This window comes from Stegastes partitus, unplaced genomic scaffold, assembly GCF_000690725.1.
Source record: "Stegastes partitus isolate 25-593 unplaced genomic scaffold, Stegastes_partitus-1.0.2 Scaffold936, whole genome shotgun sequence".
In the NCBI taxonomy this organism is placed as follows: domain Eukaryota; kingdom Metazoa; phylum Chordata; class Actinopteri; family Pomacentridae; genus Stegastes; species Stegastes partitus.
This window is the reverse complement of record NW_007578667.1, coordinates 192,301-206,339: the sequence shown is the minus strand read 5'-3', so window position 1 is coordinate 206,339 and position 14,039 is coordinate 192,301. Positions and strand designations below refer to the sequence as shown.

General features: G+C 38.7%; 2 protein-coding genes across 2 annotated transcripts in view; one reads left to right on the top strand and one right to left on the bottom strand.

Moving 5' to 3' along the window:
- Nucleotides 1-7,383, bottom strand: part of wwc1 (WW and C2 domain containing 1) — a 72,753-nt gene extending 65,370 nt beyond the window's left edge. Inside the window, exon 1 of the mRNA XM_008294081.1 lies at nt 6,586-7,383. Within this exon, the coding sequence (XP_008292303.1) occupies nt 6,586-6,704 (119 nt within the window). The 5' untranslated portion in view covers nt 6,705-7,383. The remainder of the gene's footprint in view (nt 1-6,585) is intronic.
- Nucleotides 7,384-11,285: 3,902 nt separating this feature from the next.
- The window catches only part of arl10 (ADP-ribosylation factor-like 10), a 23,327-nt gene continuing 20,573 nt past the window's right edge, over nt 11,286-14,039 (top strand). The window contains exon 1 of the mRNA XM_008294080.1: nt 11,286-11,423. Within this exon, the coding sequence (XP_008292302.1) occupies nt 11,286-11,423 (138 nt within the window). The remainder of the gene's footprint in view (nt 11,424-14,039) is intronic.

Sequence of the window (14,039 nt, the reverse complement as noted above, 5' to 3'; positions counted from 1 at the left end):
AATAATTAATTATTTTTTTTATTAAAAAAAATACTAATTGCAAAACAGTAATTTTACAGTCACAAATTGCAATAAAAAAAATAAAATTTTAAAATAATCATATTTGTGAAAATACAGATTTTTGATGAGGACATTATTTACAGTTTTCGTATGTTTTTTTTAAAGGGTTAAAATGTAAATTAATATTATTTCTGTGCTTTTTCTCCAATTTAACAAACCTGAGAAATCTGTATAATAACAGGGACTTGCTAAAAAATTACAGTTAAAACAGATGGAAAAAAGTTTGTTTTTTACCGTAATTCAGGTTAAAAGAAAACGAACACGCCGTCGGCAGAGGAGCCTTTAACTTTGTGTTCCTGCGTTATTTTACCAGATATTTGTAGTTACTTGAAAGCAAAAATCAAGTAGATTAAGGTTTAAAAATGCTAAATAGTTTGTGATATTTGACACAGTCTTCCTTTTTGGTAAATAAAATTATATAAATAGTAAAATCACAGAAAAAAGGTCACATTTTACATGTTAATCCTAAAAACGCTCACAAGTAGTTATTCGCTCTTTTACAACCTTTTACTCTAAAATTAAACATTTTTATTGTATATAAAGAAGCTCAAATCCTATTTTGCAGATATTTTCTGTTATTTGAACTGAGAAATCTGTAAAATGATGTTAAAATATTCAAAGAACCACAGGTAAAGCGAGCTAACACAAACACTGATTTTGCCTCTAATCCAGGATTCCTGCGTTATTCTTCCAGACAAAAACAAAAGCAGCGACTCGTCCTGTGAGCCCATAAGTCAGCCGAGCGGCTCGGTTACGTATTAAAGCCCTGCGAGCTGCAGCGAAGCGGCCCGACCCGGTTCCCGTGGCGGCTGCAGCGTGCAGGGCCTCGCGCTGCACTTTGACCTCCTGCACCTTGGCAGCCGGTGAAAGGACTTTGCATGAATCGGGCCTTTGGCTGCGTTCGCCGCTCGCTGCTTCACGTCGTGTGTTTCAGGAATGTCAGAGCGTGTTGTGTTTGGTTTGGGGCTTTTTTCACCACTTTGTTTGGTTCATTTGTCGCCTCTAAGAGTCTGAAGCGACCGGAGGAGTTTCACTGTGAGAGGAAAGTCTTGGTTCCACCTGCAGCCTCCTGCACGGACACTACACTGTAAAAAACCCACTAGTCAGCAGTTTTTAACTCGAATATTTTTTATATATTTTACTTTTCTGTTTGAAACAATAACAAACAACAACAAGTTAAATCACTGGGGAATGCACTACAATAAATATTAAGTCTTTAATTTTTTATTTTTTTTTACAAATAATAACACGACTGTAAAATTATGCAGTTTTATAAATTTTAAATTCTAAAATTTAAATTAGCAGAAATTTAAGCTTTAATTTTACAGATTTTTACTGTTTTATTTTATTTTTAAAAATCTAATAAAATCATAGAAAATATAGTAATTTACATTTATTTTATCAACTGTGAAAAAAATGACTGTAAATCAAAAACAATATATTACTTTTAAGGTATTTGCTAGAATTTGAAATAAAATTTAAGGAATATTTTTAGATTTCTTTTTTTTTTTTTTTTCAATTCATAATTCATTCAATTGTTGTCCAGTTAATTAAATTTTAAAAATACATTTAAAAAGTATTAATTTACATGTTAACCCATAAAAATACAAATTAGACCTAAATTATAAAAACATTATTTTTATTTGCTCTATGACAATGTTTGACTGTAAAATTGTACTTAAATCAGTAAAAACATTTTTTTAAATTATTCTACAAACATTTGACATATTTTAAAGAAGAATGCTGAATAATTTTCACTGATATTTTACAGATTATTCCTGTTTTGTTAAATAACAGATCATTAAAATTATTTGTTAAATATTAAATTAAATAAATAAAATCACAGAATACATCAAAAAAAGACAAAACTATAACCATCCACATCAAACTTGTCATTTATACTGTCTTTAGATCAGCTTAAAAAAAGTCATTAGTTTACAGATATTTGCTTTTATTTTCACTATTTATAGTTTTGTACGTAACAGTATTTTAACTATATTTTAACGTATTTTCTCCGTTTCTGTCAAGATGTTTTATTTTAACGGTGTGAGAGTTTGTTAGCTCACCATCAGCCACAATAACAGCAAAACATCTTATTCTGTTGCACTGAAAACCTGCAGACAGGCAGAAAAGCCTCCCCTGATCAATACTTGTCTTCACAACACTTGTTCGTTTACACAATAACTTCACCAGGAAGCGTTTAATTACAGCTTTATGGGGCCTTTTCAGCGCAGGATTAAATCGTAAATACGTCAAATAAAAAGCTTTGTTATGGTTCTGACCTAACTTTTATTTTTCGCCTGATAACTCGACGCTCTGCAGCCGACGTGGTCAAACATTTACGAGGCGGCGGCAGCAGCAGCAGAGCTTTTAAATAAACATCATGCGCTGCTGCACAAACGGGCCGAAGCTGCAGCGACAATAATAAAAAAATCAACAGAAACAACGGAGCTGCTGCAGGTTTTCTGCAGGAGGCCTTGTGCCGACGCTGACGTCGGCTTTCTGTACATTTGCTGCGACGGGAACGTTTTCTAGTGTAAATCCTTCAGGTTTGATCCACCTACAGACACATAAAGCAGGGTTTGATCTGACATTAGAGGAGGTTTGGTGAACAAATGGAACCAATTAAACCCTGAAAACAAGCGAGGATTGTTTTGTACAAACACCGATTTTAACATTTAACTAAAATTACAGATAATTTTTTATAACATCACAGAAAAAAAGATGCATGAGTTCATGTGTTGACCACAAAGAAACTGTAGATAACGTCCACAACAGACATCTGGATTTTTACCGACACATAATTCTCATTCGAGTGCTTTCTTTATACTGTACGTGTTGCTTTTAGTCAGATGAACACTTGCCCACCGTGTGAATGCAACCTGGGCTGATGCTGCTTTTATTTATGGACTTGTCAAGCTTTCTGGCAAATATCCAAAAAAAAACTAAAATTAAAACACAACATAAATAAATAAATAAATAAATAAATAATGGAGCTTAAGCTTTCCAAAGTTGATTTTCTCTAAATTTACCCCCAAAACTGAAATAGTGCTGCAGTGAGTCTATCTGAAAACCAACCAAAGCAAAGTTAAGTCAGTAAATAAATACAGCACACTGTAAAACAACAATAACGATAATAATAATAATATTAATAATAATAATACTAATCTGAAAAAAGCAGGAATCATAGCAGCAATCAACCACATAAGGCTGTAAAAACAAAATGAAGATATTTTACAGCTGTTTTAAATACAGTAAAAAAATAAAATAAAAAAAGGGTAATATTATCTATAATATTATTATTATGGTCTCACGTTGTAAAATAAGAAATGAACGTTTGCAAAAATACAGACTCTTGATTTGGACTGTTTTTTAATAGGTAGATTAATTTTTTTAAATTCTGTGAATTTACTGGATTTTTTTCCTATAATTTATCAAAACAGGAGAAAATATGTAAAATAAAATAAAAATAGTAACAACAAAAAAAATATACAGACTTTTGATGTGGACATTATTTACATTTAAAGGTTAACACGTAAACAAATAAATACTCAGATTTGACTAGTTATGTGTAATTTAACCAAACAGGGTAAATTGCTAAAATAATGCTGAAAAACTTTCTTTTTTTTTAAAAATTTATTTATTTTACAGTTGGGTTCACGTCATCAGACGTTTTATTTGATTTTCTCATTCTTGCAGCCCCTCAGGTAGCTCAGCTATGGTGACATCTATTGTTTGCTGGATAACATGTGAATTAGTCGACCCCTAATGCAATAAAGAAAAGAATCTGTGTTCTCTCACAATAAACCGCCACACAGAGCAAAGCAAAGCAAAAAAAAAAAAAACAACTTAAGAATTCCAGACATAAGCCATTAAAGGGATTTGGTGTCAAAGTCCGCGGGGTCTTAAGTAACTGGTAAAGATGAAAAACGAGTCCCCGAGAAAATCTGCCCTCCCCTCCGCTCTGTGTTGTTCTGTGTCATGCTCGGCACTTTAAGCCTATTACGCTGATGGATTTCTGTAAGAGCCGCGAAAAAAAAAAAAAAAGGTAGCTCACACCTCCAGAGCTGATTTCTTATTACAGAAATGTAAATGTGCATCCTGGGAGCAGCGCAGGAGGAAATAACCGATGTTCAGCTTCTGTTTGCATCCAAACTGTGTAAAGTGTTGATGTGCATTGAAAACACACTTTTAGATCCTTTATAACTGATACACTGTCGTTTTTATCGCACCAAACGTACGACGCAGCGTCCAACCTCGTAAGATTTCTGAGCTTGAAGGTCATGTGATGTGACTGACCACTAAATAGACGTTTCCTCCACCTCTGAACTTTCTGAACAACATGACAGACGTAGAACCCGACTGATTTCACTGCAGTGCTCTGACTTCCACTGATGTCACTGTGAGGTTCGGCTGTGACGGTCGCTGTGGTTTTCCATCATTTCGGTCAACTAATAGCTTCCACTCTTTCCATAGCAGCGTTTCAGAGTGCGGGCAGCCATTGACCACCATATTTATGACTGCAAGGATCAAATAAGTGTCGACTGGTTCCCAGTTATTCCACCATGAGTCTTCATTTTGACTACGACACTGGCTTCCAATAAATACAGCGTGTGACCGTCAATACAATCATTGATCTTCGTTTGTTTTATTCTACGGTTCCACTATGCAGGCAGCTATTAGCTCCCATTCGTTTTATTACAGCCACCAGTTATTTCACTACCAAGTTCAATCTTCCAGGCAGCGACTGACAAACACTCTTTTCACTCAGAGGTTTTATTTACCAGACAGCTATTAGTTTCTATTGATTTTACATTCATTATCACTATTCATTATAGTGGCCAGTCAATGCTCACCATTTATGTTACTGTAATACTGACGTGGGTATTTACTGGCCTCCACTTATATCACTGTACACTTAGATTTTCCAGGCAGCTATTGGCTTTCAATCATTTTGCTATGAGGTTTCAGACTGCTATTAGCAGTAGCTAGCTATCAACCATTTCATTACGGCAGCCATTGACCGCCATTTATTTGACTGTCAGACTGCATTGTGAAGCTATTGGCTTCCAATTATGTCATTATGTGGTCAAATCTTCCAGGCAGTTTCTGGCTTCCATCCGTTTTATTTTGCAGCTCCAGTTTTCTGCCAGCTATTGATTTCCATTAATTATATTTAGGTGTTTACCACTACAGGCAGCCACTGACCTCACCCTGAGGGCGAGCTGTGTCGATATCGGCTTCCAAATATTTCACGAGGTTCGATTTTACAGGCAGCTATTGGCTTCTATTAATTATACAATTAAATTTTTGTTTTCCGACAGCTATTGACTTCCACTCAACACCATAGACAACCAGTGGCAACTATTTATTTTACTGTGAGACTAAATTTAATGGTTTCCGATTGTTTTGTTATGAAGTGAAATTTCCCAGGCTGCTTCTGGCTTCCATTTGTTCTACTATCAAGTTCGCGTTCTCAGACAGTTATTGACTTCTACTCTTTTTTTGTGACGTTCTGCATATAGGCTGCTATTGGCCACCGCTTATTTTACTGTGAGACTGAACTCCACCTGTTACTGGTTTCCAAACATTTCACTACGAGGTGCAGCTTTACCGGCCTCTATTTACTTCAATAGGAAGTCGGGGTTTTCTGGCAGCTATAGACGTCCATTAATTTCATGATGGTGTTCAACACTATAGGTAACCATTGGCTTCAACTTAGAGGGTGAGCTGTGTGGCTTTCCAAATATTTCACTACGATTTCACAACTTTACTGGCCTCTATTTATTTCACTATGAAGATCAGGTTTCCAGACAGCCATTGACGTCCATTCATACTATTATGGTGGTCAACATTGTGAGCAGTCATGAGCAACCACTTAGTTCACTGTGAGATGAAACTCCACCTGTTCACTAAGTGGTGAAAGTTCCCAGGCAGTTTCTGACTTCCATCCTTCTTTCTTTGCATTTCAGAACTTCTGGCAACCATTGACGTCCATTCACGTCATTTTGGAGTTCATCGCGACAGACAGCCATTGGCCACCACGTACCTCACTCCGAGGGCGAGCTGTGTGGCTATTGGCTTCCAAATATTACACTACAAGATTTGATTTTACAGCCAGAGCTCTTGTTTTCCGACAGCTATTGACTTCCATTCATACTATTATGGTGTTCAACACTGTGGACAACCACTTGTTTTACTCTACAGTTACTGGCTTCCAGTTGTTTCACTGAGGTCAAGTTTTTCAGGCAGCCATTGGCTTCCAGCACCAATGCATGTACAACATATGCAGATAAAACCAACTGTGCATGCGCCCTGTGCAGCCGGGCAGAAAGGTGGTGTAATAAACTACAACTACACATCCACGTCTGAGTATAACGAAGGTTTTAGGAGAAAAATCAACCCTCTCCAGCCTTTACAACACAGTGCACGTTTTGCTGTAAACAGAGCAGCTGATCGAGCACAGGTTTTTTTACGAGCCATGCACGTCATCCGGAGGTCAAAGGTCACCTGCACCTGTCTTACCTGTCTCTGGGGTCGATCCAGCTCGTGCACTGGTTAACGTGGTCGATGTAGTAAACTTTGCCATCAAAGTCTCTGGCTTCCTCCCAACCGTCAGGTAGTGGCAACTCCTTCCTTGGCATGTCAGGCGAGTCTCCATGTAATTAACTCCTCTCTACTCAAAATCACAACGAAGGGAAACCATCGCTTCTCTCTGTCTTCATCTTCATCATCACCAATGAAATCAGCAGTTAATCCCGCAGCTCCCGGTCTGGCTCTGGCTGGATTAGGCCATAATAATAACAATAATCCATAATAATCCACAGACTGATAATGAATCAAGCCGTGAGGATGCACTCGTGCACCCAAACATCTCACGTTGAGCTACAAAGCGTCCGGAGCCGAGGCACCGTTTTCCAGCATGTTTTCGCAACTTTCCCAGAAACTTTGCGGCGGCCTGCGGGACAACTTTTCAATTATCGCCGCTCCACGGAGCACAAGCGGCGGCTGTGAGCAGAGCGCCGCGTCCCGAAAACCTCCAAAGACGACTGGAAATGTTAAAAATGTAGAATAAAAATAAAATGTCCGCAGCCACCGTAGTTCACACGGACGCTCCGAGCGCCGCTAACAATCCGCTCCGGACCGGGCTCGTCTCGTCTCCCAGCCAGCAGGCCACCATGTTTAGCGGCCGTAACCGACGCTAGCCGCCCGCCGCGGGGGGACGAACACTCCGAGCGGCCGCCCCGAGCGCTGAGGAACCGAGCAGAGCCACCCACGGCCGCGGAAAACAAAGCCAGGCGAATCCGCCACAAACTTCTCCGTCGCGTCGGTAAATTCTCCGTTAGGCACCGGACGGAGGTGGGGAATGGAGGGGGGGAAGCAGCGGCGGCAGCGGCGGTAAACTGTCTGTCGGTCCCGGTGATTCGGTCAAATCGCCGTCAAGTTGCCGGAAGTCACGCCGCGCCGCATCCTGTTTCACAATAAGAGACTTGTAGACACGTCCGGTCAGCAAAATAAGAGTTCCAACAACAACTAAATGCAGAATATCACAAAGCTTGATTGTAAAGTTAATCACTGTGTGCAAAGAAAAAAATCATTTTGACTGCCTTTTTTTATATGTGTGATTTTATTAAAATATTTTAAATGAGTTTGAACAAAAGCAAGAGTTTTCATAGCACCTTATCTCACGCAGAGGTGATTCAGTGATTTACCAGCAAATGTTAAAAAACGCAAGTAAAATATAAAATACAAACATGTTAAAGATGAAATCTAAACAAAAAAAAATGAATGTGTACAAAATAAGAGATAAGACATGAAATACAAGCAAAAAAAATCTAAACGTGAAAGATAAAATCCAAACAAAAATTAAAATAAAATAGAAACCATAAATTTAAACATGTGTTGTTTTTTTTTAAATCTTTTGGATGCTACATTTTTTGTTTGTATTTTGTGTTTTACATGTTTAAATTATTTATTTTTATTTAAATTGTATAGTTTAAGCTATTATATTGTATTTAATATATATATATACAAACAACAAATCAAAGCATGTAAAAGATTTGAATAGTTATTAAAAGATTTTGAATGAATTTGAAAGCAAGCAATGAAGTTTTTTTTCGCACCTAGTTATTATTATTATACTTAATAAGAATAGTAACAAAGGGACCTCAGTCTGATACCAAATGTCTTGTTTTTGTCCTTCTAACAATCCACAACTCAAACACTTTCAAATTGATATAAAATCAGTCAAATCTGTCAAATATTGATCAAATATTTGACATTTTGTCCAGTAAAAGACCTAAATGATGAGGAAAAGTTCTGATGCATGTCTTCAGCTGATAAACCGATGAATCATTGCAGCTCTAATGATAAATTTAATCATTTGTAGATGTGTAAATAGTGTAAATGTGATTTTTAGGAATGATTAATTCTCAAAGAAATAAAAAGAAACACTTGCAGTGACTTGTAAAAGATCATTTGAATCACTTTTTAAGTAGAAATTCTCTCTTTTCAATAAACCGGCTGCACTCTCACCACTGATAATAAAATAAACTTGGTTTTGTACGTTTAATGTTTCATTTATTCTTTTGTTCATGATTATTGTTGTAATTTGTCACCTTTATTTTTTTTCCAGTGGCTGTTTTTGACAGTTTCACTGTTTAAATTTCCATTTAATTTACTGTTTGCTGTTTAATAAGAAATACTCTGAATGCTGATTTTAGGTTTGACAGCTTCAAACGAACTTTAAAGCCGACAGCGTCCTCTGGAGGTCAAATGATGAACTGCTGAATAGATCTTCACACAGATTCCAGGTTTTTGTTTTTACAGTTGTTGTTTTTTTTTTTTAACTTGTTCTGAGTCAGATTTTGCTGAAACTTGCAGAAATGAGTCTCATCAGCTGTCTGCTCGCTTTATTAAAAAATAACTGTAGTAATAATAATTAACTGAGTTTGATTCTCCTGATAAACCTTTTCGTCCCAGACATCTTATACAACCGTCATTTGTTCCAAACTCCTCCCTGAAGCAGCTTTTGCAAATATTAATCTGTACTATGGTTTGTGTAGTTTAATTTCCCCTACTTCATTTTGTATTAGAAATAACTGTGTAAACTTTGGGTGAAGAACCAGAACAAATAAACCCAAAACTTCCTTTGAACAACAGTTATTATTTCAGATATTTTCTCTGTACATTTACTAACACTTATACAAATGCTTTCTCATTTTGAATCTGGTCTGCATTCATGAACATAAGCAATATTTGATCTCTGCACGTTTGTTTTCAAAGAAAATAAATTGTATAACAGGTAGGAAAACAGTGAATATCAAAGAAAAGTATCTGCTCCGTGATGTTTTTCTTGAAACGTTTCTCTTTACATTTAATGTTTTTGTGGAGATTTAATGAGCTGAGAGCGTGAAACCTGCAGAAATGTGCAAATATAAAATGTAGAAAACCTGACTTGACTCTAGATGGAGCAATTTATCTGTTTTTTTTCCTGAACATGAAACTCTTCAGTCTGTACAAACCAGTCAACGCTGTTCCCCCAAAACTTCTTTTAGCTGGCAGGAAAACAAACCCACCTCTTTTATGTCACCTCATATTCACAATCCTTCAGCTCTTTTGTCTTTTAAGTCCAGGTGGGGCTTCTGATGCCTTCAGGTCCTGTTGGAAATCCGCAGCTTTAACTAAACACTGGGAGGGGTGGCGGCCCTGTTGGCAGGCAGGGATTTCGTTGTTTTTGCCTAATTGTCAACAACCAAACATCTTTTAAGCTTCAAGTTTTTCTGACTTCACTTCATCAGGAGCCTGAAAAATTAACAACAGCGTTTGTCTTCAGTTTGCCACATTTTCAGTGGTGGAGTGTATTTAAGTACATGTACTTCATTTGTTCTGTACTTTATGGTTGTTTCTCTCTCCACGCCACGACATTGTAAACAGAAAATATTCCATATTCTATGGGATAATGACCAAGTGGAAGACACTGTTGAAAAACAGCTCATATTAAATCTGGACTAGAGTTCACCAGAAGGCATGTGGGTGTCTCTGAGGTCAACTGGAAGAAGGTTCTTTCATCTGACGAGACCATAACTGAGCTTTCAGCCATCAGACTATGTTTGGCAGACATCAGTTATCACAAACACACCATCCCCACCGTAGGGCATCATGGTGGCAGCATCATGATGGGAAGAACGATGGCCGAAGCATCATGAAGTGACGCATGGTAGTCGCAGCATTATGAAGTGAAACACGGTGGTGACAGCATCATGTTGTGTAGCATGGCGGTGGCAACATCATAATGTGAAGCACGGCGGTGGCAGCATCATAATGTGGGGATGCATCTCAGCAGCAGCCCTGGAAGGCTTGTAAAGGTAGAGGGTAAATGAATGCAGCAAAGTGTGGAGAAATGTTGGAGGACAATCTGACGCAAAAGAACTACGACCCGAGAGAACATTTGTTTTCCATCAAGACAATGAGCCGAAGCAAACAGCCAAAGCGACACAGAAATGGTTTAAAGACAACAAGGTGAATGTTCTGGAGGCCCAGTCAGAGTCCAGACCTCAACCCAACTGAGAAATTGTGGCTGGAATGAAAAAGTTCTGTTCAGTCATGGTTCCTGTGCAACCTGCAACCTGTTGGAGCAGTTTTATAAAGACGAACGACGGAAAACTGCTGATCAACACAGGCTCAATGCTGAAGCTACTAAATAACGACTCAAAGGGGGCAAATACTTATTATGTTTACAATGATTCAATGCTACAAAAGGGGAACACTTTCAAGATGGGTGAATATTTTTAAAATAATACGACACAAGAGGATGATTCTTGTGTCTGAGCTCACAAAATAACTGGACACAAAATAAGTGATTAGGAAGAAAAATAACAAGTTTGCCTAAAAACAATAACGAATGCGATTATGCTTCCAGTTAATTACCTGCTGATGCACCTGACTGTGCGAGAGAAGAGCTCAAGTTTCCGAGCCGCACCTGAACGCAGCAGTTTTTTTTTTCTCCTCCTGCGCGTCTGGAAACAACAACAGTCGGAGCCGCGGATCACATGTGTGCGTTCAGTCCGCGGTCACATGTAGCTCCGGCAGCGGCTCCGCAACGACACCCAGCAGCAGCAGCAGCAGGCAGCCGCGGCAGACCCTCTCCTCGCTGTCGGCGTCCAGCACGCAGCGACCCCCGCTCAGCTCCACCGGCTCCAGCCGCCGATCCGTGCGCTCAACATATGGTTCTGCTCCGGCACATCTCCATCGCCCTGACCGCCGCCGTGGCTGCCCTGGGCTCCGCGCTCTTCCTCGCCCTCAACTACTTCTACAAGAGGCGAATATGGTCTCCACAGGCGGACTACTGCACCATCAAAGAGGCGAGGAACCGTCACACTTTATTTAAGGCTTTTCTCTTATTTTTACTCAATTAAAGCAGCTCAGCGGACAGAATGAATGAAGGAAACGCTGCAGAATTCAGATGAATGAAATCATGATGATGGTGATGATGATGATGATGACTGTGATGATATGAATTTTGACAATGAGGAAGATGATGGTGGTGAATAACTGACTGATGGTGATGAAGCTGATGAACAAATGGTTATAGAGGTGGTGGTGATGATGAAGATGGTTTAGATGTGAGGAGGAAGAAGAAGAGGCTGTAATAAATGAGAAAGTGGAAGATGATGAGATAATGATGAAGGAAATCAGTGATAAAATGATGTGATGTGCTGAAAATGATGAAGATGATGATGAGGATGATGGTGCCAATGGTGGTAGATGATGAAGATGATGGTAGTTATTGATAATGAACACGATGGGGGGTGGTCATTGATGAAGACGATGAAGATGGTGGTATTTGTGATGATGCCGACGATGGTAGTGATTGGGATGATGAAGATGATGGTGGTAACTGATGTTGAAGATGATAGTGATAGTTCTGGTGTTGATGAAGATGATGTGGTAATAGTTATGATGATGAACATGATGGTGGTAACAGATGATGAAGAAGATGGTGGTGTTTATGATGATGAAGAAGAAAATTATGATGATGATGATGGTCGTGGTTTTAATTAATGATGCAGAAGATCTTGGTAATTGGGTTAATGAAGATGATGGTGGTTATTGGCGATAAAGATGGTGGTAACAGATGATGATGAAGATGATGTGGTAATCAGTGATGAAGATGGTAGTAATTGGTGATGAAGGTGATGGTGGTATCTGGTAATGAAGATGATGGTGGTAATTGGTGATGAAGATGATGGTGGTATCTGGTAATGAAGATGATGGTGGTGATTGGCGATAAAGATGGTGGCAACAGATGATGATGAAGATGATGTGGTAATCAGTGATGAAGGGGATGGTGGTATCTGGTAATGAAGATGATGGTAATTGGTGATGAAGATGGTGGTAACAGATGATGATGAAGACAAAAATTAAGATGATGAAGATGTTGGTAACTGTGATGAAGATGTTGGTGGTAGTAATTGATGATGAAGATGGTTGGAATTGTGATGATGAAGATGATGGTAGTAATTGATGATGAAGACGAGTTTGTTAAAGTCTGTTTAACAAGTTAACTTTGTGTTTTGAACTTGACTAGCGAGCTAAAGCTAAAGCTACCAGGCTAAGAGGTCAGTCACAACCGTTCAGTGAGCAAACAACCAACTAGCGTAATGTAGAATGCGTAATGTTGGGAATGTCTACTTTTTCTCCTGACATTAAATGATAAAATTACAATATATAAACTTAACCATCAACTGAAAAATGAACTTAAACGACATCCAACATTTTCTGAAAACGTTAGCAAACCCACTGTTTTTGTAAACAGGAACCCATTTTAAGGCAACATATGCAAAAGTTTGTGCACACTGTTTCGGTGCACCGCATTAGGCAAAAAGATGCTTAGAAAAGGTTAAATATCATCCACAGCCTAAATGACTGACGTTGGCCTTTGCAAACAAACAGATTTTAGTTAATTTAAGGTTAATACAACCAATTTGCACACAACTATGAAGCTGGAATTGGTGAAATTCATTGTTCTTTAAAAATAAATCGCTAAAACAAGTAATTTGCTGATTACTCTCACTTATTTGATGAATTGTCTGTTCAAAACAATAATAAAAGGACTTTCCTGAAGCCTGAGCGGGCACCAGTAGATAAATTAAACCCTGAATTCTTCACATCTGACAAGTTGGAACCAATTGATTTTGGGCTTTTTTTGTGCATAAATAAATGACTTAATTAGCAAAATAACTGCAAAAACTGTGGATAATTAATAGATTAACGATTTAATTGACTGATTGTTTCGGCTCTAATTGCTGCTGCAGAGACAAAGCAGATTGTGTCGTGGACGGGGATTTCAGAACTAGAAAATGTACAGACTGTGTTTCGTGTGGTTGTGTGAGTCTATATGTGTGTTTGCTCAGAGGATTGCAGACGGACAGAAGAAGACAGAAACGAAGCAGCAGGGTGATTTAATGAATGAGTCTTCAATGAAGCGCTACAGCTACAGCCGGAATCTCTTAATAAAATCTATTTGCATGTCTCTAATCTTGTTTCCTCGATTCAATCAGCAGCAGCCTGTAATGGGCTTAGCCTGCTTTATCTGCTCAGTTGCCGAGTCGTCGACGTCGGAATGTAAATGTTTCCGATCCCGGGAGTGAAAATGTACCGAGCCGCATCGCGATCACGTCTTTGGCGTCGGAAAGCAGGGGAGTCGACAAGCAGCGTGATTCCTGACCTCGGGGGACTTCGGGCAGGTGGGAGGGCTGCAACAAACAATCAGCCGCCGGATGAACTGAGCCATGGCGCGGGGCTTTATTTTTAGAAACCATGAATCACTGAATTTGGATTTTCCTTGTTGCGCTCACTCAGGGGGCACTTTGTCAGGAACGCCATGCTCATCCCGGGTCGGGCCTCCGTTTGATCTCTGTTGTTGTTGATGAAGATGCTGAGATTCTGCAGGGTAAAGCTCATGAAATGCAACTCCA